At 32.9% G+C, this 26,350-nt stretch overlaps 1 protein-coding gene across 1 annotated transcript in view; it reads right to left on the reverse strand.

Annotated features, from left to right (window-relative positions):
- Positions 1-4,016: 4,016 nt before the first annotated feature.
- The window catches only part of LOC129218841 (unextended protein-like), a 154,004-nt gene continuing 131,670 nt past the window's right edge, over positions 4,017-26,350 (reverse strand). The window contains exons 7-8 of the mRNA XM_054853162.1: positions 17,021-17,290; positions 4,017-5,129 (exon numbers count right to left, since the gene is read on the reverse strand). Coding sequence (XP_054709137.1) covers positions 4,414-5,129; positions 17,021-17,290 — 986 coding nt within the window. The 3' untranslated portion in view covers positions 4,017-4,413. The remainder of the gene's footprint in view (positions 5,130-17,020; positions 17,291-26,350) is intronic.

Consider the following 26,350-nt stretch of genomic DNA (forward strand, 5'->3'; position numbering starts at 1 on the left):
AAGAGACATTTAAAAAGAGAAGGTGTAACTAAATGTTTCAAAAAATACTTGGTCTATTAGAAAATTAGGTGAAGAAAATCTGTTTGATATTTCACCATGTAAATGCAAGGACTTTCTAATCTGTAACTGTAAATTTAAAGTGCCTGTAGCTGAAAGAGCATTTTTAACTGATCAAAGAACATTTCGTAGAATGGTAATTGGAAATGAGTTTAAACGCTTTCTTTAGAAGAAATAATGTTAGAAAGGGAATTTTTTCTCACAACAGCTAAATTGCCGCTATGTAAATACTTTATTTCAATTAGTATTTGATGAACATTAGAAAATCCATATTAGCTACGCAGTTGACTACTGGGTAGATCAACAAAACAGTATAGAACCAGTGGTCAATCTGCCATGGCCGACTATTGGAAATGCATAAGAATTCAGTACCCAATGGTCGGCCACCCCTCTAAAACTGAGTCAAAGAAAGAGTTTATTTTTCAATTTAAACCTAATGTTACACTATCCATTAAAACAGAAGTAAAAGCAAATTTACATCAGAACGAAAAGAATAAGGGTACTTAACATTTAAAGAGGAAGTGTCTTCTTAAGAAAAAAATAAGCAGAATCGCAAACTAGGATGATGGGCACACCATTTAAAATAAAATGACTCATTACTACTTAATAAAACGTACTTACAACTTCACTGTTGTTGGATGATAGTTGGGGACAGGTGAAGTAATGAGGGAATGCATCATATCCGATTTTGAGCCATACATATTTTATTTATATGTGGTTTTATGTCCTTGCCGACTACTGGAGCACTTACCCTATATAAAAGTAAATGTGTGAGCGTGTAAACGGCAGTATATGCAAAAATGAGTTTGAAATATTTGATGAAATGCATTTTTGATTCAATACTAACAATAGGGAAATGTTTGAATTTGAATCTATCTTTTTTTGAGGGGAAATCGAATAAGCAAGTTTGTACAATAAAGCTAACATACAACAAATGACAAACATACAAAAAAAAAAAAAAAAAAAGAAAAAAAAAATTAAAAATTTGCAGTTACTGCCCTTTGCCTGCCCATGACAGAATAATAGTAATTTCTCAATGAGTGGAGTTAAATTATTTTGAAAGAAAAACATGAGAAAAAGTTTTAAAGTTTAGTCATTTATTAGTTTAAGAAGGAAAGAGCCTAAAGAAAATTATTTCATTAAGTAACCACGATGTTTGGAAGTAACTTGTAGTAAAAATTTAAATAGAAAAAAAAAAACTATTTTTTTACATGATGATTGCAATTGAAATGTAATTTTTAAGCTGGATATCTTCACTTCATTCAAATCTACCCAATGTTTCAAAATATAATTACTACAAATACATAAACTGAAAAATAAGCAAGGATTACCATAACTAAAGAAGTTATTTTTTAATCATAACTTAATTCAAAAAACAAACAAAAAATTTCAAAAGTACATAAAGAATAGTGTTAAATCAAACAAAACTAAATTAAAGTAGGCAAATTGTTAGCAACATTTTACAAGGTGAATTAAAGAGAAGGCATTTTCCTAGTTAAAGGAATTCTTATATTTGTTTAAAAACAATAAAATGGATTTCTGAAAAGCATAGTTACACAGAATTCTAAACACTTAAAAATATAGTATCACAGCGTAAAGGTTAACTCTGCTATTGAGAATGAACACAACATTATAATACTTTTATCTGACATGAATACTACATACTTTAAAATGAAAATGAATTACATTGGTTTATTAACAGTTATATGATTCATATATACATGTATAATGTGCCATGACAATATGTTAGAAATGTTAAATGGGAGAACTTAAAACAAAAAGGAATAACAAAAGCATCTCTGTAATAAAAAAAAAACACAACAATAAACAAGCACAGGAAAATAACTTAATCTATCTGATACAAAGAAATGAAATTAGAACCATGCTCAGATATTAGCAGCAAATAAATATAATACTGTGAAGAAGTTTGAACCTCAGTCATTGAAAAGTAGAACCAGCATAAACACATCAAGTACAAAAAAAAAAAAAAAAAAAAAAAAAAAAAAAAAAAGAAAAGAAAGATTACAAATAATTTAGAATACTTTGACACATATAGAAATATTTTTCCGTGGCACTAGGAAATGAAACCACTAAACTATTTCCATTTGTTACAAAGCGCAATAAATTATATATTGTATTGCTTTTAGAAATATTTTTAAAACATCCTAAAAACAATATTATTTTGTAAATAAAAAGGAAAAAATTAGATACTCCTTATAAATACCAAAATAAATAAGGCACAAATTTGAACACTACAGAAACTTAAATGGATTAACATTTTTTTCTGCAAATATGTGCCTTACTTATGTTTGAGCCACAAAATCTACAGCAGGCACAAAGGTAAAGTATACAGGGTGTTCCGTTTTAACCTGCAAGACTTCTAATTTTGCAACCGTTAGTTCTAGATGCATGCTTCCATTTGCAAAAATGTTCAAAATCAGATTCAGAGTTAAGATATTGAAAATTTGAAGTAAAAATAAAATGTGTCAAAAAATACAAAATTTAACTTTATACGGGCCCTAGGTCCCCTAACCTGTATTTAGGGAAATAATCACAAAAAAATTGACATATGTGCGACCTCAAGGAGATATTAGAGTTCAAAGTTTTAAAGGCTGTGTAGAAGATGAGATTGGAACTTACCGCCCTTTCAGGAGAATGATAGGTTGTCAAAGAAAAAACAAAGTATTAATATTTTCAAAAATAAATGCAAATGTTATGCTACGATGCGCAAAAACGCACTACAAAACCTTAATCAATTTAAAAAACCACTCTATGCATACATATAATTTAAAACCCTAGTAAACTGCTATATTTTCCCCCAAAAGGTGTTATTGACGGCAAGTGGGAAGTGGTGTAAGTCACAAAACGCTGCGTTTCATATCTCGGTGAATAATGGTTGTACTAATGTCAAACCTTTTGTGTTGGAATTATTTTTCAATGGAGATTATTTCCCTGCATATAAGTTAGGGGGACCTAGGGCCCTTATAAAAAGTTAAATTTTGTATTTTTTGGCGAATTTTAATTTTTGCTTCAAACTTTCAATATCTTAACCCTGCATCTGATTTTGAACATTTTTGCAGTTGAATGCATGCATCTAGGATTAACGGTTGTAAAAATAGAGGTTTTGCAGGTTAAAACGCAAACACTGTATGCTATGTACTGATAAAATTCAAATGTTTGAAATAAACAAACAAATTTTTAAAAAATGCAAAAAATTAAAAAAAAAAAGGTTTTAAATGAAGCTAGCGTTGCTTCAATACATTTTGAATTAGAAAATAGGCACTTAACTCCAAGTTGACAATAATAGTAATAAACTACAGTTACTCAATCATTGTAAGGCAACACAATTGGGAACTAAATGTAAATGCATTGGATGTGTTTAAAAATGAAGAGAGACACACATTGGTTTAATGTTCAAACATAAAACATGAAAATCATATTTTAAACAAACATATTTCAAGACTAAAGCTGAAAAATTTTGTCCTAACAAGCTCCAAAAAGGTGGTAAAGTTTAGGGCAGCAAATAGAGTTTATTAAGGAAAAACAAACTATAAGGAGTAATGATATAAAGTTGTACTTTCAAATGAGCAATTCAGTCCATGATTTCATGTTGTTCATATCTTGATACATATAATTACATTTATGTTAAAAAATATACACATATATATAAATATAGGCAGCAATGGTACTCCCGTAATTATAATAGAAAACAAAGTTCTATGAAAATATATGTTGATTCTTCTTGGTTAAATGCAGGTGGAAATAAATAAATGCTTAAAAAGCAAGTTTAATGTAAGTGAAATGGTTTGAATACACTCAAAATATACAGTCTTTTACAAGAACTAAAAAAAAAAAAAAAACCTAAAAATATACCTCTAAAATATTTACAATCAGATAACACCTTCTTCACATGTGGTAAAGTTTTTTCGATGTATAAATATCTCTAGAATATATGTTTACGATATCACTAGGGAAACAAAATAAACTCAAAACAACAGTTACAAAGACTTATAACTGCTTATTTAAATATATTCAACAATTTTTCGATGCATACATAATTTTAGACATGTTTCTTATTATATCACTAGTATTGTTTGTAATATTTCAAACAATTTCATAATGAAGATGCACTAAATAACTCTTCAATCACTTATTTCAGCATAAATGCATAGGATAGAAGACATGGTTTAATAGAGATTAAAATTTCCATTTTCTTACAAATGAACAAATTTGCAGAATCAAGTACTATTATTATATATTTGTATACTTTAGAGTATCAATATATAACGGATTAACTTTCTGAATATCCCTGAAGAAACATTTTAATCACAAAGATTCAATTTAAGTATTACATGTCTACGCTTCAGAGGGATATAATAATCTAGTCCTTTCATTAGTTGGTTCAGCAGTACCATTTACAGATGCCTTTTTCTTCCCATTAATGCCATCCTTAAGCTTTTTACTAACAACAATTTCAACTGAATCGAAATTTTCATGACTATTCTCATCTTCCACAACACTATTTAGATTATGTTGCATATCAATCATTGGAATTTCTGAAGAATTACACATAACGTTTGACTTAATTGCTAAATCTTTAATTTTTGGAATTTTTATTGCTCCGTCAACAGCAATAACAGATTCCGGACACCTATTTATGCATCCAACTTCAACACTGGCACGTCTTTTTGCTGCATCAGTAGCAGCAATGAAATTTGGTGCTCGGTTTGGAGCAGGACTTTGCTCACTTCTTTTACGGTTATTTTGTCCTGGACTTACACTCAAGGGAGTTTGCTCAGGCTGCAAACGATTTAATGAGCCAGTTGATGAAAAGGGAAAGTTTTTCCCCCAGTTATTATTAAACATTTCTTCATTTTCAGGGTCTAACTTATGATGTCTTTCCATAAGTGTAGCCCGATAAGCAGCAAGATAGACAGCCCAATGAATTTTCATGTATAATGTTTCAGTTATCATTACCACAGTGTAGTCAGGAATAAATGTCTTGGTTGCTGGGTTATCTGGACTAAGAGATATACTCGATAAACTATGCATGTGCTGCTGAGATAAGTCACCTAAAAAAGGAAAAAATTAAACAATATCATGCTACTAATTCAATATAAAATGAATACAAAAAAGGATGTTGAAAAGTAAGGAATTTATATTCAGTTGACCAGGTCAGTGGTCGGAAGTAATGAGCTACAAGTAGCGATGCTACTGTAGTAGCTGCAGTTAAATTTCACTTAAAGGGGGAGAAAAGTTAATCTGCACCAATTACTGTTATGGGGAAAATAAATAATATTCAAAGATTTGGATACTAAATATTTATTTTTCTGCAAAAATGATGCTCTAAGCTGCAGATTTTTTTGAAATGAGTGGCAGTAACAATAAGAAATTGCAGTAATATAGTTCTAGTTCTTATTGAAAAGCATGTTTGTTCCCTGATTTTTCCTTCATTGACGAAAGAAAAATCCTAGACCTATAGAAGAATAGCACAAATTCCCACTTTAGAGCAAAAAAAGAATAAATTTCAACAGAATTAAAATATTAATAATAATCTCAAAGATAAGATTATGATGGTCTAAATTTTTTTTTGTGCAGAAGGCAGAACCAGAGGTCACAGCTTTATCCTATTTTAATGCTGGGTATGTATTAAAATTTGAAATTAGGAAGAATTCTAGTTTAGTTGGACCTCAATAGAAGGACTTCTCAGAACTGATTTTATAACTGATTCATATATTTTTTAATGAATAAGCATGTATATGAATCAATTCTTTCCCAAATTCAATACATTCAAATATATCAGTTAATTAGGTTGTGATAGTTTAATTGATTTAAATCAATTACAATTTTGGAATTGTAGTGAGTATTTGAAGTAGCTAAAAATGTATAAGCTGAAATCTCACTACGTAAAAATATAATTGATTTTTATTTGAGTTCTAAAATATTGCACACATTATACTTAACAAAAATGTAGGAAATAAACTTAAAGTGATAGCAAGCAACTCGCTTGCGTGTCGCGACAAGGTTTTATATCTTCTACGTGATGCATATCACGTGATGCCAAATTTACATAATCTGGCATAGCCACAGAATCAATAAGAATTTTTAAAATGATTTTGAAAAATTTTCATCTAGAATAAAGCTGCATACAAATATGCCCAAGCAAAATACTTATGCACAACTAACCTAACTTGAAATTATCAATAATAACAGGACTGTTGAGACTTTTCTTGAATTTAAGCACATTGGTTTCTATATTTTCAGAAAATTTCCTTTAGCTTTCTTATGGCTAGTAAAAAGTGTCCCACAATGTGAATGTGCTGAGTGATCGTGTTACTGCTTCATTTTTTTGTATTTATGAAATACAATTCATAACAATTGTGAATTGTCATTCATAAGTAAAGTAAATGTGAATTGTCATTCATAAGTAAAGTAAATGTGAATTGTCATTCGTAACTGAAACTGACAATGGGGCAAAAGTATTTTAACTTTTTAATACTGCCAACATTTTCCTGAAATTTATTGCATTACTAAAATGAAATTGGAGGCCCCATTTCTGAAAAACTGAGGTGGGGAAGCATCCCCACGGCCCCTTTGATGCCGGCCTTACCCCCTCCACCTGCCGCCTGGGCTTGAGCCTATGCCTTACCAGGGATTGCAGCTAGAGAATTTACGTAGCGGTATTTACATTTTGTTGTCTGTAGACAGGGCAACTGAATGGCCCAAACATGACCAGCCCACCGGGCAAATGCCCGGTTGCCCGCCGGCTGTATCCGCCACTGAATATAATCAATGAAAAAAGAAGAGGCTCAGGAGATCAAAGCTGCTGCTGGGACTGTACTCTATGGAGCTGGAATTGATGTTTTTTAGCTTCTAAAACTTCAAACCCGTTTTTCTGAAAACTGCTTTCTCAAAGTCTGTGTTCCCTCCAATGTTAAACCCAATTGATTGATTCATTTCAAATTTACACACATTCTGAACATAAAAAGCCTCCTCCTACATTGAGTTTGAGCTTTTAAAAACATTTTTAATGAGTTTTTCACTAACAAATTGCGGATTTTTTCGTGAAAAATAGTATTTTTAATTTCAAATGGCTGCCAAAATTTTAAAGTTGAACAATAAAAAAGATCTGAGAAAGTACGGGGGGAGGATTAATTAATACTTTGACTGCATTCTAATGGAATTTGATTTCATATAAATGTCAGCAGCAATACAGTGAAAATGGCAAATCATCTTTCTCCAAAGATGCTCTGGGAAAAGCTCTGTCACCGGCCTGTCTCAGGATATTTTTTGATCAAAAATTGATAGAATATTCTTAAAACCATACATAATAATGCATAAAACATTTTAATAAGTTTAATCAAACCATTTTCTTTAAAAAAAATAGTAAAAAAAGGTTTTTTTTTGATGCTAAAAACACTACCCCTTAATTCTCCTTAAAAAAAAAAGAAGCTTTATACAGAAATTTGAAGAAAGTTAGAAGAATGTGGTAGTGTGAAGTCATAGCCTCACCTCAGGAAAAATCCAATATCCAGCACGGGTCCGGGGGGGAGGGGGGGGGAGTTAGCAATAATACAAACAGGAGGGATAGTGGACTCAAGTAAAATTTTCTGAAGACAGGGTGAAGTTTTTGGAAACTATGAGGGAACTTGCCCGCCCCCCTCCCCATTGAATCTCTTCAAATATGCATACAAAAAGTACTGAAACAGAACCATTAATTGCTTTTAAATTTTTTAGTTTTGGAATGTGTTGTCAGCCCAAAATTTTCGGGATCAGCAACACAAAACTTACCAAATTTTTGGATCACAAGCACCCCTGATAAACCACCATCCTTGCTTGCCCCTCCCAAGCGAGAATCCTGGCTACGCCAATGGGGCGGGGTGAATGTTAATAATAATTCTGCTATAATATCCCATGTAGCACATGTTACGTTCAAATGTTTTAAATTAGTTCTGTCAAAGTTAACAACCGTATTTAAGCGTTTAGGAAACAAAGTATGATTTCTGAGATTTGAAAACAAAATTAGTATTTCATTGAGCGCTTAAATACGCTTTAATACTGCATTCACCAAGTTTAACAGATTACAAATTATTTAGAAAATGATAGGGAAGGGGGAATGGAATATCAGCATAACTATTTTGCAGCAGGAAAGAATTGTTTTGGAGCTAATAATTTTTATAAACAGAACAACATTGAGTTTGTAAAATACCATTTTAGAGCAGGTTTTAGCATACAGATAAGGAGTTTTCTTTCAAAACGGATTATATCCACTTTGGAAAAAACTTTTTTTTTTTGTCTTTAGAATCTCTAGTATTAGCCCTATCGACCCATGAATTTTTTTCTTCTTGAAGTGGTTTATATCTACTGCTAAAAAATGCGCTAACATTGGTTTTACCACTAAATTGGTTTTTATCCATCCCCTTATTTCTCACCAGGTCTTTTACAGCAAAGTGGAACCTATATGAAAAATTGTTGGTATGTCTTAGGGATGCAACTATATGTAAACAGTGAATGGACAGTTACAGTTAGATATGAAACTAATTCAGGTGAAAATTTGAATACATGAGTGTTATTTGACCTCTTTTAGAACCTTAATTATTTTTGAGCTGTAGGAAATTGTTACTAAATTATCTTTTGCTATACTATTTGTGGGATTGACTGTAGCAAATTCTAACATATCTTTCCCCATCCACTCTCTTCAACTCAACTCTGCACTGGTTGGTCTGGGGGGAGATTTTTGGAAAGGGGTTCTTTTTGGGAGTGGCAACAGTGGGAGAAAAAGGAGAACAACAAGGTGGTTAGAGGCAGTGGAGAAGAAAAGGATTGCCATGTGGGGTGTTTTTTGGAGATCCCCAAAGAAAGCTAAGAAGCAAGGTTTCCTACCCAAAAAGGAAAAATATGCATGTGGCTAATTCTGAAAGTGTATAAGAGGTGACTTCAACTAGATGCTGATGCCCTTTGAAGAATGTCTACACTGATACAATTTGATAACAGTGTGGAGTGCTGGATGCCCAAAATGGCTATGGATGCCTGGTGATAGAAGAAGGTACCTTCTTGTGTGTTAAACTGTCATCACTGTTTTTGATTCAAACCCAACCCACCTAAAAGGTATGAAATTGCAAATTTTTCATAATAAGAAATGAACTAACTCAGAAAATGAACTCCCTCAGTATCTTAAATTGTTGCTCCCATTTGTAAAATAAAAAATGTGTATAGTTGAGTTCTCCCTTCTTGTACATCAGATATATGTAATGTAATAAATGTTTTGATGAATTCCCTCGCCTTCCTGAGCCTGTTTTATATTACAATAACACAACGCAAGTATTATTTGCAATTATAATTGCTTAGAAGAAGAAACAGAACAAAATTATCATATAAGCTTTGTGCTACAATATGATTAAAGTAAAAACAACGTAAATAAAGCACAAATATTGGAGAAGATACAGCATATAGCTATTTCAAGGCTACAATGGAGCCTCTTCATCAGTGCAGAAAGCTCACCAACACAACCAAAAGTTGCGAGAGAACTGACAAGAACCAAGTGGACACCGGTATTTATACCAAAGAGAGCCAACCAATAAGAATACAGGAACAAGACATCAAACAACCAATCAGCGAACAGCATGTACACCCCGGGCTCAAAGCAGGGGGAGAGACAACCAATCAGAAGCCAGGAGGCAAAAAGAGTGCGAGACAGGGAAGAAACAGGAAAGGCAATTAATTACAGAAATTGCTTCCAAATATCATGAAAAAATGGAGTGCTGAAAAATCATTGACAAGAGTATAAGAATTTTTCCAAATATAGTAAGATTCCCAGAAATCGAGGTCATAAACCGAAGAACATTTACGAATAATCTTTGCGGATGAAAAGTCAAAACAGTGACCAGAAGTCCAACAATGCTGAGTGATGGAAGAACGAGCAAGTTCTTTATGTTTAACATAGTTTTCGTGCTCCTTCAGACAGTGCTTGAGAGCACATTTAGTCTGTCCAACCTAACCAAGTCCACACTTGCAGGAGATGCTATAAATACCCCAGTTGCTATGGCAATCAATGGGGTCCTTTAAGTTTGTAAATTTTATCTTATTAACTGGAGAAAAAGCTGTATCGAAACCAAATTTCTTCAAAATCTTTGCAACTTGATGACTAACTTTTGGATAATAAGGCAAAACAATAGTATACGAAGCATTAGAAGCAGAAACCTTTTCAGAATGAGAGGGCTTCATTAACTTATTATAAATTGAATCAATGATGCTAGGAGAATAACCACGATCGAAAGCCACTGCTTTAAGATAAGAAAGCTCAGCATTTAAAGAATTGGAGGAAGAACAAATGTTCAAAGCACGAGGCACAAAAGCCTTGAATGAGGCCAACTTTTGGTTTGGAGGATGAGAAGACCATTTGTGAGGAGGTAGTGTAACAGCAAAAGGCTTACGAAACACCGAAGTCATAAATTCATCATTACTTTTAGTAATAAAGACGTCCAAAAATGGAAGAGAATTATCAGTTTCCATTTCAATAGTGAATTGGATACAAGGATCGATAGAATTTAGAGTAGAAAGTAAAAGTTCTTTATCAACCTGGTTTTGGCCAAGCAAAACAAAGCAATCGTCAACGTAACGAACATAGAACGGAAACGTTATGGTTTCAAAAAGTTTTGTCTCAAAATAGTGCATATAAATGTCACTTAGAAGAGGACTCAAAGGATTACCCATTGCTAAACCTTCAGATATGCGAAAGTAAGTACCATTGAACACAAAAGTATTCTACTCAAGACAAACACAAGTAAATGAAACAAGTTTGTCAATCTCAAAACTAGAAAAATGATGCTCTTGGAGTCTCAATTTAAGACAATCCAATGCCCCAATAATTGGTACATTAGTGAAAAGTGATTTCACGTCAAAAGAAGCCATCGTTAAACCATGAGGCTTAAAATAACGTAACTTCTGAACTAGTAATTAATTGCCTTTCCTGTTTCTTCGCTGTCTCGCACTCTTTTTGCCTCCTGGCTTCTGATTGGTTGTCTCTCCCCCTGCTTTGAGCCCGGAGTGTACATGCTGTTCGCTGATTGGTTGTTTGATGTCTTGTTCCTGTATTCTTATTGGTTGGTTCTCTTTGGTATAAATACCGGTGTCCACTTGGTTCTTGTCAGTTCTCTCGCAACTTTTGGTTGTGTTGGTGAGCTTTCTGCACTGATGAAGAGGCTCCATTGTAGCCTTGAAATAGCTATATGCTGTATCTTCTCCAATATTTGCTTTATTTACGTTGTTTTTCACTTTAATCAAAGTGGAACCTATCCCTTATTTGCCGGTATCCACTCATTCACTTTCATATTAAAAAGAGCACATATCCAAATTTGAATATTCCACTTCTAATTCAAAAGTAGTTTACAAATAAAATAATAGAGCAACGCGCGCGCACTGGTTGAGCATTTCCAATCAAGCATGATACCCGTCCGTATTAAGGGATCGCAGCACCTTGCCAAGTCTGTTATCAGTTAGGCCAGCGGGACTTACTTAATTAATACTAAATAATTGAAATTACTATTAAATTGTGATTAATTAATGTTTAAATTGTGATCTATTAATACTTACAATGTTGTTATTTGAATCGGCTTGGGCAGTTTCATTGTTCATACTTAATTGGATTGCAGGTCCTTTTTTTTTTTTTTTGAAATGTTCAACGAAAAAAATAAAGTAAATAGAAAGGAATAAAGTAGTTATATATATATATATATATATATATTAAAAATTTTTGAATATTTTGTTTCAATTTTAATGTTTATTACTGAAGAGAATGCGTGTTTTTTTGCAAAAGTGATGATATCCACTGTTTACAGCAAAAAAGAATACAGTTGAATCCTGACTTACGCAAGGGATGCGTTCCAAGACCCTTTGCGTAAGTCGAAATTTCACGTTGTGGAAAGGGAATGTTTAAAATTTTTTATAAACATACCTAATTATTTTAGACACTTGTTAACACCACTTCAAACTGTTTTAAAACTTTCCTTAATTATACATTACCATTTCTTACAAAAAGAACTGAATTTTTATTTCTATTTTTAAAAAAGCTATCTTAATCAAAATAAAATGTTATTACTATGCGCAAAATCAATGATCAACGGGAAGGAGAGACATAAAATAAACCAATATGGTATGTACAGTCAGGGCTGACGCCAGGGGGGTAGGGTGCTACCCCCCTCAGTTTTTCAGAAGTGGGACGGCTAATTTCATTTTAGCGATGCAACAAACAAAAAGGGCAAACTTTTTGTTGTTTAAAAAAAAATCAAATAGTAATTACAAATGAACAATTGAAATAATAGTGACAAAAAAGTATCTTTTCTGTAAAATTTGAATATAAATGTAATCTTAAAATAAAATTTAGGAACACCCATGATTCTCTTTTATTAAGATTATCTAAGTAAGGGCCGTGGAAATGTACGCTTCACACTTTTTTAATGCAAAAAAAAAAAAAAAATGTATTCAGTGCACTGTTCATTAGGCCGTAGAGTGGGTATGTCTGCCTAGTTGGAAACTATGGCCTTGTTCCAAGTACTGTGCATAGAAAAAATTAGCACAATGGGATGGAGGACCGGTCACAAAACTAACATGGTGCACGCCTTGTCTCTCTGCGGCCCTGGTTATACAAAACCATGCTTCATGGTTCTTCAGCTAAAAAAAAAAAAAAGATAAATAAATAGGATGGCTTCATAGGGGCCGCCAAAACGTTCCCAAATGTAATATTTTGATGAAAAGTATTGTCCTGAAAATCATTGCTAAGTGGAGAAAAATGCATGGGTCGCCGAAATATATTTGAAACAGAAAGAGGAAAAAAAAGAAAACAGTTTAATGCAAAGAGAGATTCAAAGTATTGTGATATACACCAGTAAAAGTTTGAAACCCTGGGGGAGAGCCCTCGGACCCCGTTACCTGTCACACTCCCCCTTACCTTAAGATGACCCTGAGTCTCTTCTTCCCTTAACATCACCATAAATTGTCTAAAACAATGTTTTTCAAATAACAGTCTTGAAAAATTTTCGGGGGAGAGCCCACGGACCACCTCTCTTGAATATAATCAAATATAACACACAATTGCATTTTGGGAACCTTAATTTGGGTAAAAATTATCGGGAGAGGTTATCCTCCCCCTGGACCTCCTCTCCCCTTCCTCTTAAACTTAAAATATAGTCTAAAATGGCGTTTTTTTAACCTACAATTTCGAAAAGATGCCAGGAGGTAATCCTCTGACACCCCCTATTTTTGATTGAATATTATATCCTTATAATTAAATTTATATTGATAGTACTAAGATCTTGTGATATGACTATCCCTGCTAAACCAAAAGCTAAATCTCTCTCTCTATCTGCATATTGTTTCAAACGCATGTTCCAATTAAGTGGTCGCCAAATGAGTGCCCCCCCCCCCCCTAGTTTTTCGAATTAGCAACGGCCCTGCATACAGTATGTAGAAATGATAAAATGATGTTCTATAATAATACTGTGCAGTAGATTCAGTTATGATATTTGCAACTTTAATAAATGAAGATATTGATGATTTATGCTGCGTGATCAGATTGTTATTCTAATGTATTTTCAAATACAGTTGCTTAGCTAGTTCTTTTATAACATTTCCATCTATGGCAACACACGGTTTCTTTAATTCTCAAAGAGGAGCTTCTATTTTCAAGATTTTTGCATTTTGCATAGACACTACTCGGCAAACTTTTACAGATTTTCTTATCTTGACTTTTAATTGTACGTCTGGAAGATTTACTCACACCTAATATTGTCGTGCTACCTTTGACCCAATTTTAGATTTTCAAGCATAACGAGAACATTTAGTTTTCTTTATTGTCAGAAACTTTCTCTTGTTCTTTCTGTCTTGACAAACTTTAGATGGAACAGTGCTCTTAGGTGTCATTATATTTCATCAACTTTCGCATTTAAAATGAAAAAAAAAAAAAAATACGTTAAATGCGGAGAAGTTATTTCTATATGTTACTATTAAATTATGACATCCATTATTTTATAGAATACCTAGTTATTCCATGAAATAACTGATCCTCTCCATTAAAGTGTGTAACATGTTATTAATTTGACATTTTAGCTAGTTATTCTATGAAATAACTAGGTATTCTATAAATTAACTAATGATAGACAATTAAAATGAAAAAGAAGCAATTTATCTAATTTATGCAGCCTATAAATGGCATTTATGGAAACGTACCATAAAATCATTTGTTACAAAAAGGATTACTAAAATGACACTTGGAATTACAAAGAACATTATTTCTAAAACAAAAACCAGAATGAACTGGCCCAAATAAAAAACAAGTTCTCTCCCTATAGCCTGGAATAGTTCATAAATGCAGTTGGGTTCGAAGGTAAATGTATTTGTCGTGCAAGATATATGATATAGATTATTTTACACTTTAACAGGCTGCAGATTGTTATTCTATGAAATAACTAGTTAAACCATGAAATACAAGAGCGGTTTACACTTTAACGGACACGATCGGTTATTCCATGAAATAACTAGGCATTCTATAAAATAACGAATGTCATAATTTAATGGTAAGTAGTTAGTAGCCAATAACAAAGCCGATAATTTCCCACTGCGATTCCCTTCTGAAAATTTTCGTGTTGCGGGCGAGGAATTCACGTTAGTTCTAAAATTATTTACTGGAAAAAAAACCGTGCTATAGCCATTTCGCGTAAGTCGAACTGCGTTGTAGCGGGAGTCGACTGTATATCCAAAATAAAATTGGCAGTTTAGGTCTCATAAAAATGTGGAAAAATTCCTAGACTTATGCAAATAGTCACTTGTTATTCTACCAAACATAGTGAAAAATTTGAAAATCTAACAGTTAGTGTTTATGAGTAAAACTTTTTTTCATTTTTCCAAAAAAATATAAAACTTGATATAATCAGTTTTGAAAGTAAACTCCACAAATGTATTTTATACTGCATTTAACAAAGTCTGGAGAAATACATTATTTGCTTTAGAGCAAATAATTTTGAAAATCAGAACAACATTGAGCTATTAAAATAACATTCTATATTTTGTTATAGCATACAAATGCATTTTATACCACATTTAATCAAGTGTGGAAAAATACATCGAATAAGAATGATTTGAAAGAAACACAATTAAGTTACCCATCAATATCATCTCATTACTTTCTTTTACTGAATTTACAAGGACATTACATAAAATATACGTAAAAAACTTTTTGCGGAAAGCAAGGGGTGGTGAGACAAGCTTTTAAATGAAAAGCTCTAGACATTGAGCTAAATTGGTCAATTCAATATTACACTTCTCTTTTCATTAAAAAACTCTTTAGGACAGGAAATTACTCAACAAGGTGGTTAACCTAACAATGCAAGATTAATCATCTAGAATCAACACACTACAACAGGACCAGCTCAAATACTGAAAGTTCCATTTTTTAAGCCCTCACTTTAGGGCTGTCAAGTATTTGAAAAAAAAAAAATAGTATAAATTCAATGTCAACCTCTTTACTTAATTTTAAAACCTTTCTAATAAATACAAATACCACTCATAACTAAACTAAAATATTTTAGCTTGATAGTAGCTGAAAAAGTAAGACTCTATAATGTTTTAATTTAGAATTCTTCTGAAAATGTGTAACTAAAATAATAAATATTAAAAATTATAAATCAAATTGAAAAATAATTATAAAAGAAAAATAAAATTAGCACAAGTCAAATAGTTTTAAACTTCAAAATGAATTAGCCTAAACCAAAGAGATTTCAGCATTTTTAGAGAAATTCTGTATCGTAAAAATCACAAAATTTCAAGAATAAGATTTTATTAAGATCATGTAAAACAATGATTCATTTTTTTTTGCATAAGGAATGGAATGAAATTAAAAATTCCAGGGTCAAATTTGATAATTGAATTCTTAGTGTGAAAAGTTAAAACACTAATAGGGTCATTTTCTCTAAACTGCGACATTCTTGTTGCTGTTGCAAGAACTTCCTTGTGACAAATTAACTTTTATAAAAATCAAACTGATGGTAAAATGCTTTAATTACATGTTTTGATAGTTGCAAAATTAGCTAAAACAAACCCTCTGTAATTCTTATTCATTTAAATATTTTTTTAAATGAAAAATGTAATACCCCTGTGTGTCCCTACATTAACCTTAAAGCAAAATTAGTTCTAAAAAATTTAAAAAATCCATATATATTTGTAAAGGAATTGTTGTTCAACCTATTAACAACTATTGTGCGATGTTGTAAAATATCAAATGAAGACTTTTCAAAGTTTGCATGATTCTGAAAAAAATAATAAAAAATGTCCTTTGACTTTTTTTGTCATTCCCTAGACGTAGAATGGAATTAATGATTCTCACACATGGGAATAGTTATACTAACCCATTATCCAGTCTTTGAATCGTGGCCTCATTATAGAAACACTCTTTTTTGGTACTCGTTGCTAAAACAAAGGGAGTCAAGTATAGTTGGGTGTTCCTTACTTAAATCTTGTTATGTACTTTTAATGACTGTTATTACCCTATCTCAGATGATTAATTTTGCACTCAATGTAATAAGCACTCAATGAGTGATTGATCCTTGTTTGTATGGAGTTTTTCCGCCTTACTTTAGGTGATATTGATTTTCATTGATAGTAGTTTTGACAATACGTAAGTTGAACTAGACTTTTGAGACACTTTTGTCACTACCCTGTCCCACGTAAGGGGGAAAAAATGATGACAATAACTACTTTTGCAAATCATCACATTGGATCACTTTAATTTTCATTAAAATAGTGTTTTCATTTCCAAGAGAGATTACAGTACCTTCAGCAAAATGTATAATTTCCTCTAAATGTCTTTCCCCTGTTGTATAGTGTGTGCCATTCCCTGCCGTGTTTAAACTGCGCTGTTTAGTGGAAAATGATCCAGTAATAGTAATAATAAAAAAGTAAGATAAGTACATACTAGAATTTACTGTTACTGTTATCGCTGGAATTCCAAAATGGCTAAAAGGACCAGTTTCAAATACAAGATTCTCCTTACACACTGTTACTCGACAACGGCCTTCCAAAATTAAAATAAAATAATCTGCTGGCTTTCCTGCTTGATAAAGAGGTGTACTCGGCTGATCATCATACCCATCATTTGTTGGCTTCGTTTTGAAAAATATATTTTGTGTCATTAGTCTTTTAAGCACAGTTTCAGAGAGATATATACTCCGGAATGGTTCAACAGCTAAAAGTGAAAGAAAAAAAAATTAAAATATGCATTAACAATAGACAGGACATTTCAGAAAGGACTTCTGTACTTTAGAATGACATAACAGCAAAACAGTGAGAGATAGAAAAATTAAATAAGTGATGTGTTGGTCAGACAGGTCTAAAAATTTTTATACATTTCGATTAAAAAATTGTTTAAAGCTTGAATATTAGAGCACTGCTTCTCAACTGGTGTGCCGCGACAAGGTCCTTAGTGCGCCACGGTATTTTCAGAGATGTAGCATAAGGAAGAACACTTATTTTATCTGAGCAAGAAATCACATGAAATGCTCCTAATTTCATTAACTGTGTGTGTGTGTGTGCTGCTAGTTTCATTAACTTAATACCAATGTTGAAACATTTATTTTACCAACATCTAAAGAAATCATACAGAGAACGACAGGTTCTGATGCAATGAATGAAGTGGTCAAAGGGCCAATTTCAGACAATGTTAACAGGCGACTATCTAATGACTTGACGGGGGGCATGGAAAACAATGGCTGGTAAACTACAAGTAGCTGAATTTTATTTTTTTCAAGTTGATGAATCAACAGATATAAAAGGTGCACAACTCTTGCTGAGGAGGATGCATTCAAGATCATTATATTTTCTGCAAAGAATTTTCTCAGCTTGCAATTGGTTTGAATTATTCCACATTACAGCTAAATTAATAAAAAGCGGAGGGATCCAGCGTTCAACTGCACATGCACTTGTAGTAATGGAGCAGTTGCAAAAATGGGAAATGGCGAAGGGTTTATGTTAAACACGAAAATTCTAATCCAAGGGTTCAAATCAGTTCCCTCCATCCTAAAACTCTCATGGCAAACAATATGACATATGAGCTGAAGTCAGCCTTGATAGAAGCAGTAAAAATCGTAATATTTTGATTGTACTTTCGGGAACAAAACATCTCTCCCTGCCTCTTCACATGAAGGATTGCTGTTTTTTAAAAAGCAAGGTCCAGTCGAGAATTTTTGAGTTGGGGGGACAAGGTACAAGTTTTTGATGCTTCATGACAAAACGAAACATACCAGTTTAATACAAGACAAATATTTTCTCGGAAAATAAGTGTACACGCCTGATATATTCGAGAATATTAACACACTGAATCGAAGAACTCTTGGACTTTCATATTGTGTTTATATGTCTGAACAATTAAATGGATTCAAACCCAAAATTTAGCAGTGGAGAGAGGAATTTGACATGGACATATTTAAACGTACCAACTATAAATGGGGCAAACCTAGCGCGGTAGCATTATGAAGGTTACGCAGATTCTAATCACAGCATTACGATTGCGCCAGGTTAGGTTCAGCCCAACTATATATACACCCTGAAAGAAAAGCTTAATATGGTGTTAGAACATTTGGCCTTGATTCAGAGCACAGTTTAAGCAATACTTCAAGTTGACTAGCATAGAATTATATGTCTAGGTTTGTGATAAGTAGACGCATCAGCAAATAACTTTCTTCATAAGAAAAATTAATTGACCTCAGGAATGACCGCTCCTTAAAACCAGGTTTAGCGAAGCACCTTTGAATGGAAGTTGGCTGCTAGTAAACAAAATGTGTACATAAAAATTTCTGATCATGTAATTCATGAGCTGTAACTGTTACCATTATTCTTAGCATTGACACTTTTCAAGAACAAAAAAATATCATGTCTGGATCCTCGATTAAAAAACTTCCTGTAGCTCTTCTCAACATAAAGCTGAATAAAAAGACCCACTTTCCCTCAAGACAGGCATAAGTGTCTCAGCCCTGTTAAGTGAAAGTTTGGGACTTGCTGGCAGTAATAATCACTAAAATTCATGATGAACTTCAATTCAATTTCTAAAGAAACTGAAATAATTAAAAGAATAAACGTAAAATCCATATGGAAACTCTGGCTTTTTCCCTTCCTTGTTTCGATTAGTGAATGATGAAAACATAGTCCATATTAACATATGAAATTTGGTTTACTGTGCCGCAAGAATCGAGCCAACTATTAAGTGTGGTCGTAAAGGAAAAAATGTTGAGAAGCACTGTATTAGAGGACGCTGAAGTAAAATGTCTTTTAAATAGCATATGAAAGTGTGCTCAAGGTCAAATGACACTGCAATAGATTCAATATGTCCACCTTTCACACCAGTAAAAAGACACAACCAACGGTAAGGTTCTAACTCCTCAGTAGAGACTGCTTAAAAAATTGCAGAGAAACTTAAAACTTAACCCTTTAATTGCATTACGTTACTGCTGTAAAAGGTGGTCAGATTGATCTCATAGCAACCTCTGATGAACAAGTTCACTTTCATACACTATTTCAAAGACATTTGTGAATACAGCGTCCTCTAATGTCCAATCTTTGAACTATTTACAAAAATTAGGGTAGAAAAATTCCAGACCTGTCTGTCCAATATACCACTTGCTTCACTTTTCTATCTCAGTCTTTTGCTGTCTGAGGATTTCCATATAAATGTCATACTTTTTTCAACATTTTTGAACCTACCCTACTCTCACATGTCATACTATTATTCATTAACATAGTCATATAAAAATGGGTGGTGTCACACTTCATGTTTCCCCTTCTTACCCCTTGTCACAAACTCACTATTTCACAAAAACCCCATAAAGCGTGACATCATTTGTGGACAGCCGCTTATGTCATTTCTAAGTAGAGAAGTCCTTTCTGAAACACGCTATTTTTACACTAGGTAACCAAAAGTATCCAGGGACTTTCAAAAATAAATTTTTACAAATTTCTTGAGAAATTCCAATTTCTTGAGAGAACAATTATTCCATATCTTAAGTCATGCACAGGGTATGTTTCAAATAGGGATGTGTCGTTCATGAACGAACAGGTCAAAAAGAACGAATCTTTAAAAGGAACGGAACCGTTCCTTCACGTAAAAAATGAACGACCGTTCGTTTGAACAATGAGCAGTTTGAAACCTTGTTTTGATGCATTTGTGATAAAATCGATTATCATTATGATTTTTTTTTTGAATTACATTCATCTTCAAATCTTCAACTCTCTCTATCTCTATCAATCTCCAGTACAATATATTCATCTTGAACCTTTTTACTTTCTGCTTTACTCATCATTTTTCTTCAATCTTTAATCATTTTTCTTTAATCTTTTAAAATGCATCCATTAGTAATGTTTTGTGTAACTTGTTTGATCTACGAACAAAATGGTTGGGCTTTCCACTTCCTGCACCCGCTAAAATCTTTCACACGCTTTCTATCGTCAAAATTATTTTTAAAACCAGCTTTTATCATTCTCCTGCCGATCCTGTCGTCTTCTATAACATCCCTATCAACAACCATCTATATTGATTTGGCTTCATTTTTAACTTGGTTGACGACATCCAAGTCGTTTATTTAACATTCCATATCCAGAGATTTTTAATAAGGATTATTGTGGTCCATTTTCCCCCTCATTTTAAAAGTTGTTGCGTTTTGTTTCTTTCTGTTCCCATCGGTACTGTGGAGTATTTTAATGCTCCCTAGTATTTAGATGAGTCTTTTTTTTATTAAGTAATCCGGTACTCCGGCTGAGCTACCAATATATTTATTGTTACTTTTTTCGCTATACAAGGTCTATTGATATGTGGTATACAGTGCTGTAGCTAGAAAAAAAATATTTCAAGAAACGCACCTTTTTAAGCACTTTTATTATACTTAGCATGTGCGTCAAGGAAAAATCTGAGGCCTGCTTTTGCTTATATCTTAGCAAATAGACCACTTTTAGAGTTCAGGATTTCACTAAATGATTTGCTTAATCTTAAGGTACAACTCGATGCTAATAATAATAATAATAATAAAATCGGTTAGGATGAAAAACAGTAAACTTCAAGTAATTTCCCCATTAAATTATTAGATGTGAAACCCATTGTTACAAAAATTCGTTGTCTTACAACCGCAATATTGACTGTAATCATAATAAAAATCTTAAAGTAAGTATTCTCTGTAGCAAGCATGAAATCTTTCACTATCATTGTTTTCTTAGGATTTTTACCCTCATCTATGCCAATTATCGATCGGGGCTAAGTAAAGAGGCATATTAGGATATTTATCATGAGTAACTTGTATGTTGAGAACCATAAATTAGTTTAAGAAACTTTTACCATTTAAATAGTTCTAACTAAATTAACACACAAATACATCTTAAGAGAGGAACAAGGATTAATTTAGTGCCAATTGCTTAAAGTTTTAGCAACATATGTTTTTTTCTCTTTTAGTATGGAGCATTTATATGAAAAAATAGGATGAAGTTTCGTGATGGTAACATTTTTCTATTTCTGAAACATATTTATACTAAAAAGAATACATTAACAGATTTGTTTAAAAAATACTAAGCACTTTTAATAATGCACTCAAACGGAAAAAATAACTTTTCTGGGGTTTTCAATTATTCCAAGAAAATGATACCACAAACAAAGAAAAGTGCGGCTATAATCATTTCAAATAGCCGGGGAGCTAAACGACAAAAATCAATGGAAAACTGCAAATTATGATAAGAAGATGCCACTTGATAGGAATGTTGTTTATGACTATAAAATGAAATTAAGACCCAGAGGCACTTTCAAAAACCGTTTAAAACCAAGATGGCGGCGTTTTTCAAAATGGCTACCCATATTAGAGTTTTTTTAATATATGTCGTACAAAAGAGGTTTTTATATTGAAGTATAGGTTTTTTAGGTCAAAGATTTCATTTTGTATGTTGAAAATAAGCTAAATGTTCATTTTGGTGCTGTTTTTAAATATAATTTTATTACTTACAAAAGAGATTACGTGCTTTTCAAAGTACCAACATAAAAATAGGAAAAATATTAAATGCAAATATGTACAAAAGTATTAGTACTACGTCATTAGTCAAACAGTGCTTCATTCTTCGCATTAAATTTTGCATAATAGTGTGCAAGACAGACCAACACTTCTGCAGCTACACTTGTTCTTGCCGATTTTGCTTGTGCACTTTTTGAGCTCAGTGCATGAGAAATATCCGATAACTCAGACCATTTCAGCTGCCATCCAACCTTATTCACTTGGAGATGGTGCACATATGATGTGTTTGTGAGCTTGTCCCCAAATGTGTCCAGCCTTGAAAGCGCTACGCAATACTTGTTGCAGGCAAACTTTCAAGTGGCCTGTTTTTTTTTTGGTCATAAACCATTTTTTCCTTGTATCATTTACAGTGTCGCTATTACTAGTGGAAAAGTACTGTAGTACTACAATTTACCTTTCAAAAATGTCAAAAATTTCGCTCGGTATAGAACTTTGAGGTTGAGAAATAAATAAAAAATGCCACAGTTTCTTCTTTAAATATCACCCTTGCCTCCCAAGTGGATTTTATCGACTTCCCAATGAATCTAGGAATGCTGTCACAAAACCTATGAAGGCATGAAATCCTGGTAAAGCCTTTCTTTTCCTTTTCTTTTCCAATAGCTTCATATATGGCAAGCACTGTAATGGATTTGAAGTTGGTTACTGTTCCAAAAGCAATCCAAAGTTTATCTAGACTTAATGTTAACAAGGAAAAAAAAGTAAGATATTGCTAAGATTAAGATATTTGTATCAACAATGCACATGACAATCTTCCTTTAACCGTTTTCTACCATGTCTTGAAGATGCAGTATCATTCTTGAGCCTGTTTCCTCTGGGCCAGGGCAAGTAACATCAATGAGGGAAGTTTTTGCAGTACTATTACCTGTAATGTCGTCACCTATAGTCGTCAGGGCCTGATTACTGCACAGACCTACTAGATCTGGGCCTAGGATCCACTCTTCCTAAGGGGCCCCAAATTACTTAGAGAATTATGCATATCATTACAACTATACAAAAAATACACACATTTTAAAAATAATAGCCTTCAGGGAGCCTCCAGGTGGGCCTTTGGCCTCACTTTTAGTTAGTCGGGCCCTGATAGTCGTTAGAACCTGCACATTTTTTATGGTACTTACAGCTAAACGTACCTAACAGAGCAAAGAATCCTTCTTTGTTATTTGACTTTCTTAAAAATCCTGGGCCAATTTTTAGGTAAAGTACCGAGTGAAAGCACTTGTTTTCTTATTCTTGCTCCCCCCACTTCTCTCTAGTTTGACCTTTAATCGTTGGTGTAACATATATGCCCCAAATAAAATCAATTCTCTGGCATTGGAAAGTCTCAATATCTTTACAAACGTAAAGTTTAAATATGTTTTCATAGTAATCAACAAAGGTTTTAGAGGTTTGTGGCTTTAAATTACGCACGTCCGTTTTCAATCCATCTAAAAAGATCTTTATGTTGCAGAGATTGAACTACCATCAGAGCTACATTGATCATTTATGTCGGGAGTTTAAGAGAAGAAAATCTAATAGATTATTCTCAGCAATCAGTATTGATCAAGCACACCAACAAAATAATGCAATAGTAAAAGGAGATGGCGGTGCAATAGGATTGACACAGGATCCATCAGCACTTAGGCGTTGGATGGTTCACAGACCACAAATAAGCCGATTAATAATAGAAGAGTTTAAGTGTGATATTAAGCTAAAACATGAAGAAAATAGTAGACTCCATCTTGAGCAGTACCACTCATTTCAAATTAAATATTTTACTAAGGTTCGAGCTCTTTATAGCACTTTGAAAGAACTTGGAAATTCATTTTTTGGAAAATGACCAGAACCTTATAGTAATCGATAGCAGGATTATTGTGCACAGTGATATCAATTCCTTTTATGTACATTTTTTTTCCATCTTTTGCTGCCGCTGAAAATCCCATGGTTTTTAGTGGTTTTTTTCGTCCCCCCCCCTACTCCACTTATAAGCCTCAAACCGTCACCACTGCTGTTAGGTACGTTAGCTGTAAGTACCATAACAAATGTACAGGTTCTAACGACTTTGGATGAAGACATTAAAGGAAATAGTACTGCAAAAACTTCTCCCATTGATGTTACTTGCCCTGGCCCAGAAGAAACAAGCTCAAGAATGATAGTGCATCTTCAAGACATGGTAGAAAATCGTTTCAGGAATATTGTAGTGTGCATTGTTGATGCAGATGTGTTAGTTTTTGCAATATCTTACTTTTTTTCCTTGTCAACGTTAAGTCTAGATAAACATTGGATTGCTTTTGTAACAGGAAACAACAGCAAATGCATTACAGTTCATGCCATATATGAAGCTATTGGAAAAGAATAGGAAAAGAAAAGCTTTACCCGGATTTCATGCCTTCATAGGTTTTGTGACAGCATTCCTAGCTTTACTGGGAAATTCAAAAAATCAACTCGGAAGGCACGAATGATATTCAAAGAAGCAACTGTGGCGTTTTTATTTATTTCGCAACCTGAAAGGTATGTAGTAGCACTACTGTACTGTTCCACTAGTAATAGCGTAATTGTAAATGAAGCAAGGAAAGAGTTGAATATGACAAAAAATCGGCCACTTTAAAGTTTGCCACCAACAAAGTATTGCGTAGTGCTTTTCAGGCTGAACACATTTTGGGACAAGCTCACAAACATATTATACATGCACCATCTCCAAGTGAATAGGGTTGGATGGCAGCTGAAATGGTCAGAGTTCTCTTGAAATTTCTGATTCGTGCACTGAGTTCATTGAGTGCACCTGCAAAATCAGCAAAAACAAGCGTAGCTGCAGAAGTGCTGGTCTGTCCTGCACACTACTATGCAAAAATTAATGCGAAGAATGAAGCAGTGTTTGACTAATGACATAGTACTAATATTTTGGTACATACAGTGGCTCCCAAAAGTGTTCGTACACCTACGACTTTCAATGAAATAGGCCCTTATCCATTGGTTAGAATTAATATTTCGGAATAGGTATTTTATTATACGATCTATGATCTATTTTTTAACAAAACTACACAAAAATTTTTTAATAAAACATTAAAACATAATTTTTAAAAAATCAAAAAACAAAAATTACCGGAAATTTTATCTCACAAAAGTCTTCGTACACTTTGAAAAAATGTCAAAAAATTAGTAAATAATCTAACTTTTTACAAAGTTATTATTTAGTTGAATATCATGCAGTATCAACAACAGCTTTTAAACGTCTAGGGATAGATTTCTTTTTTTTTCTTTCTTTCTTTTTGTGTGCAATTTCTGAGTAAGTGTTCAGCCGCACTACGAGTCTTACTGTTTCTAGTTCGCTTTTCCTTTCAATGGTGTATTTTCGTAATCTAGCCACCAGATATCTCCAAATATGTTCCATTAAGTTTAAATCTAGCGATTGAGGAGATATTTCCAAGCTTAAGGACAAATTTTGAGGCACCAAACGGCGAACGTGTGCTTCTTATCGTTATCTTGATAAAAAACAAAGTTGTTTCCGATTACCAAATTTTGGGGTAATAGTTTTAAATTGCTTTTTAAAATATTTAAATGAACAGCATAATTCATTATTTCATCAAAAAATTCCAAATTTCCAAGTCCTGATGCTGAGATGCACCCTCACACAAGAACATCTTCACCGTTCTGATTAACCGATCCAACTAAGTTCTTAAGATTAAATTCCTCTTTTTTTCTTTCATTTACAATTATACAACAATTTAACCCAAAATGTTGAATTTATTTTCGTCTATAAATAAGACGTTGTTCCAAAACGTATTGAGCTTATTTAACATTGATTTTACGACGGAAAGTGTAATCTTACTGTTTTTCGCACGAACAAGAAAATTTCTGCGGGAAGAGGTCCCATTTAATCTAGCTAATCCGAGAACTTTTCGAACAATTTTAGGTAAAAATTAAACGTAAAATGTTTCATTCAATTCTGTAGAAACTTTTTCAGTTCTGAAATGTGTATTTTTCATATTTTTTTTAACTGTAAACCTCCGATCACGCTTTGTTAACTTTGCCAGTTGACCTTTTCTTACCTTGTTTTCGATCCGATTCTTGTCTTTAAAGCATTTTATCAAGCCCTTCACTATAGAATGGTATGAATTAACCAATTTAGAGACATTTCAAATCAATTTACGGCTACTGTGAGGGAAAAAAAACCAAATTTCGAATCGTGTTTGCTGTTTTTTTTACGCATACCTGCCATTTTAAAATGATAAGCA

This window comes from Uloborus diversus, chromosome 3 (genome assembly GCF_026930045.1).
Source record: "Uloborus diversus isolate 005 chromosome 3, Udiv.v.3.1, whole genome shotgun sequence".
In the NCBI taxonomy this organism is placed as follows: Eukaryota; Metazoa; Arthropoda; class Arachnida; order Araneae; family Uloboridae; genus Uloborus; species Uloborus diversus.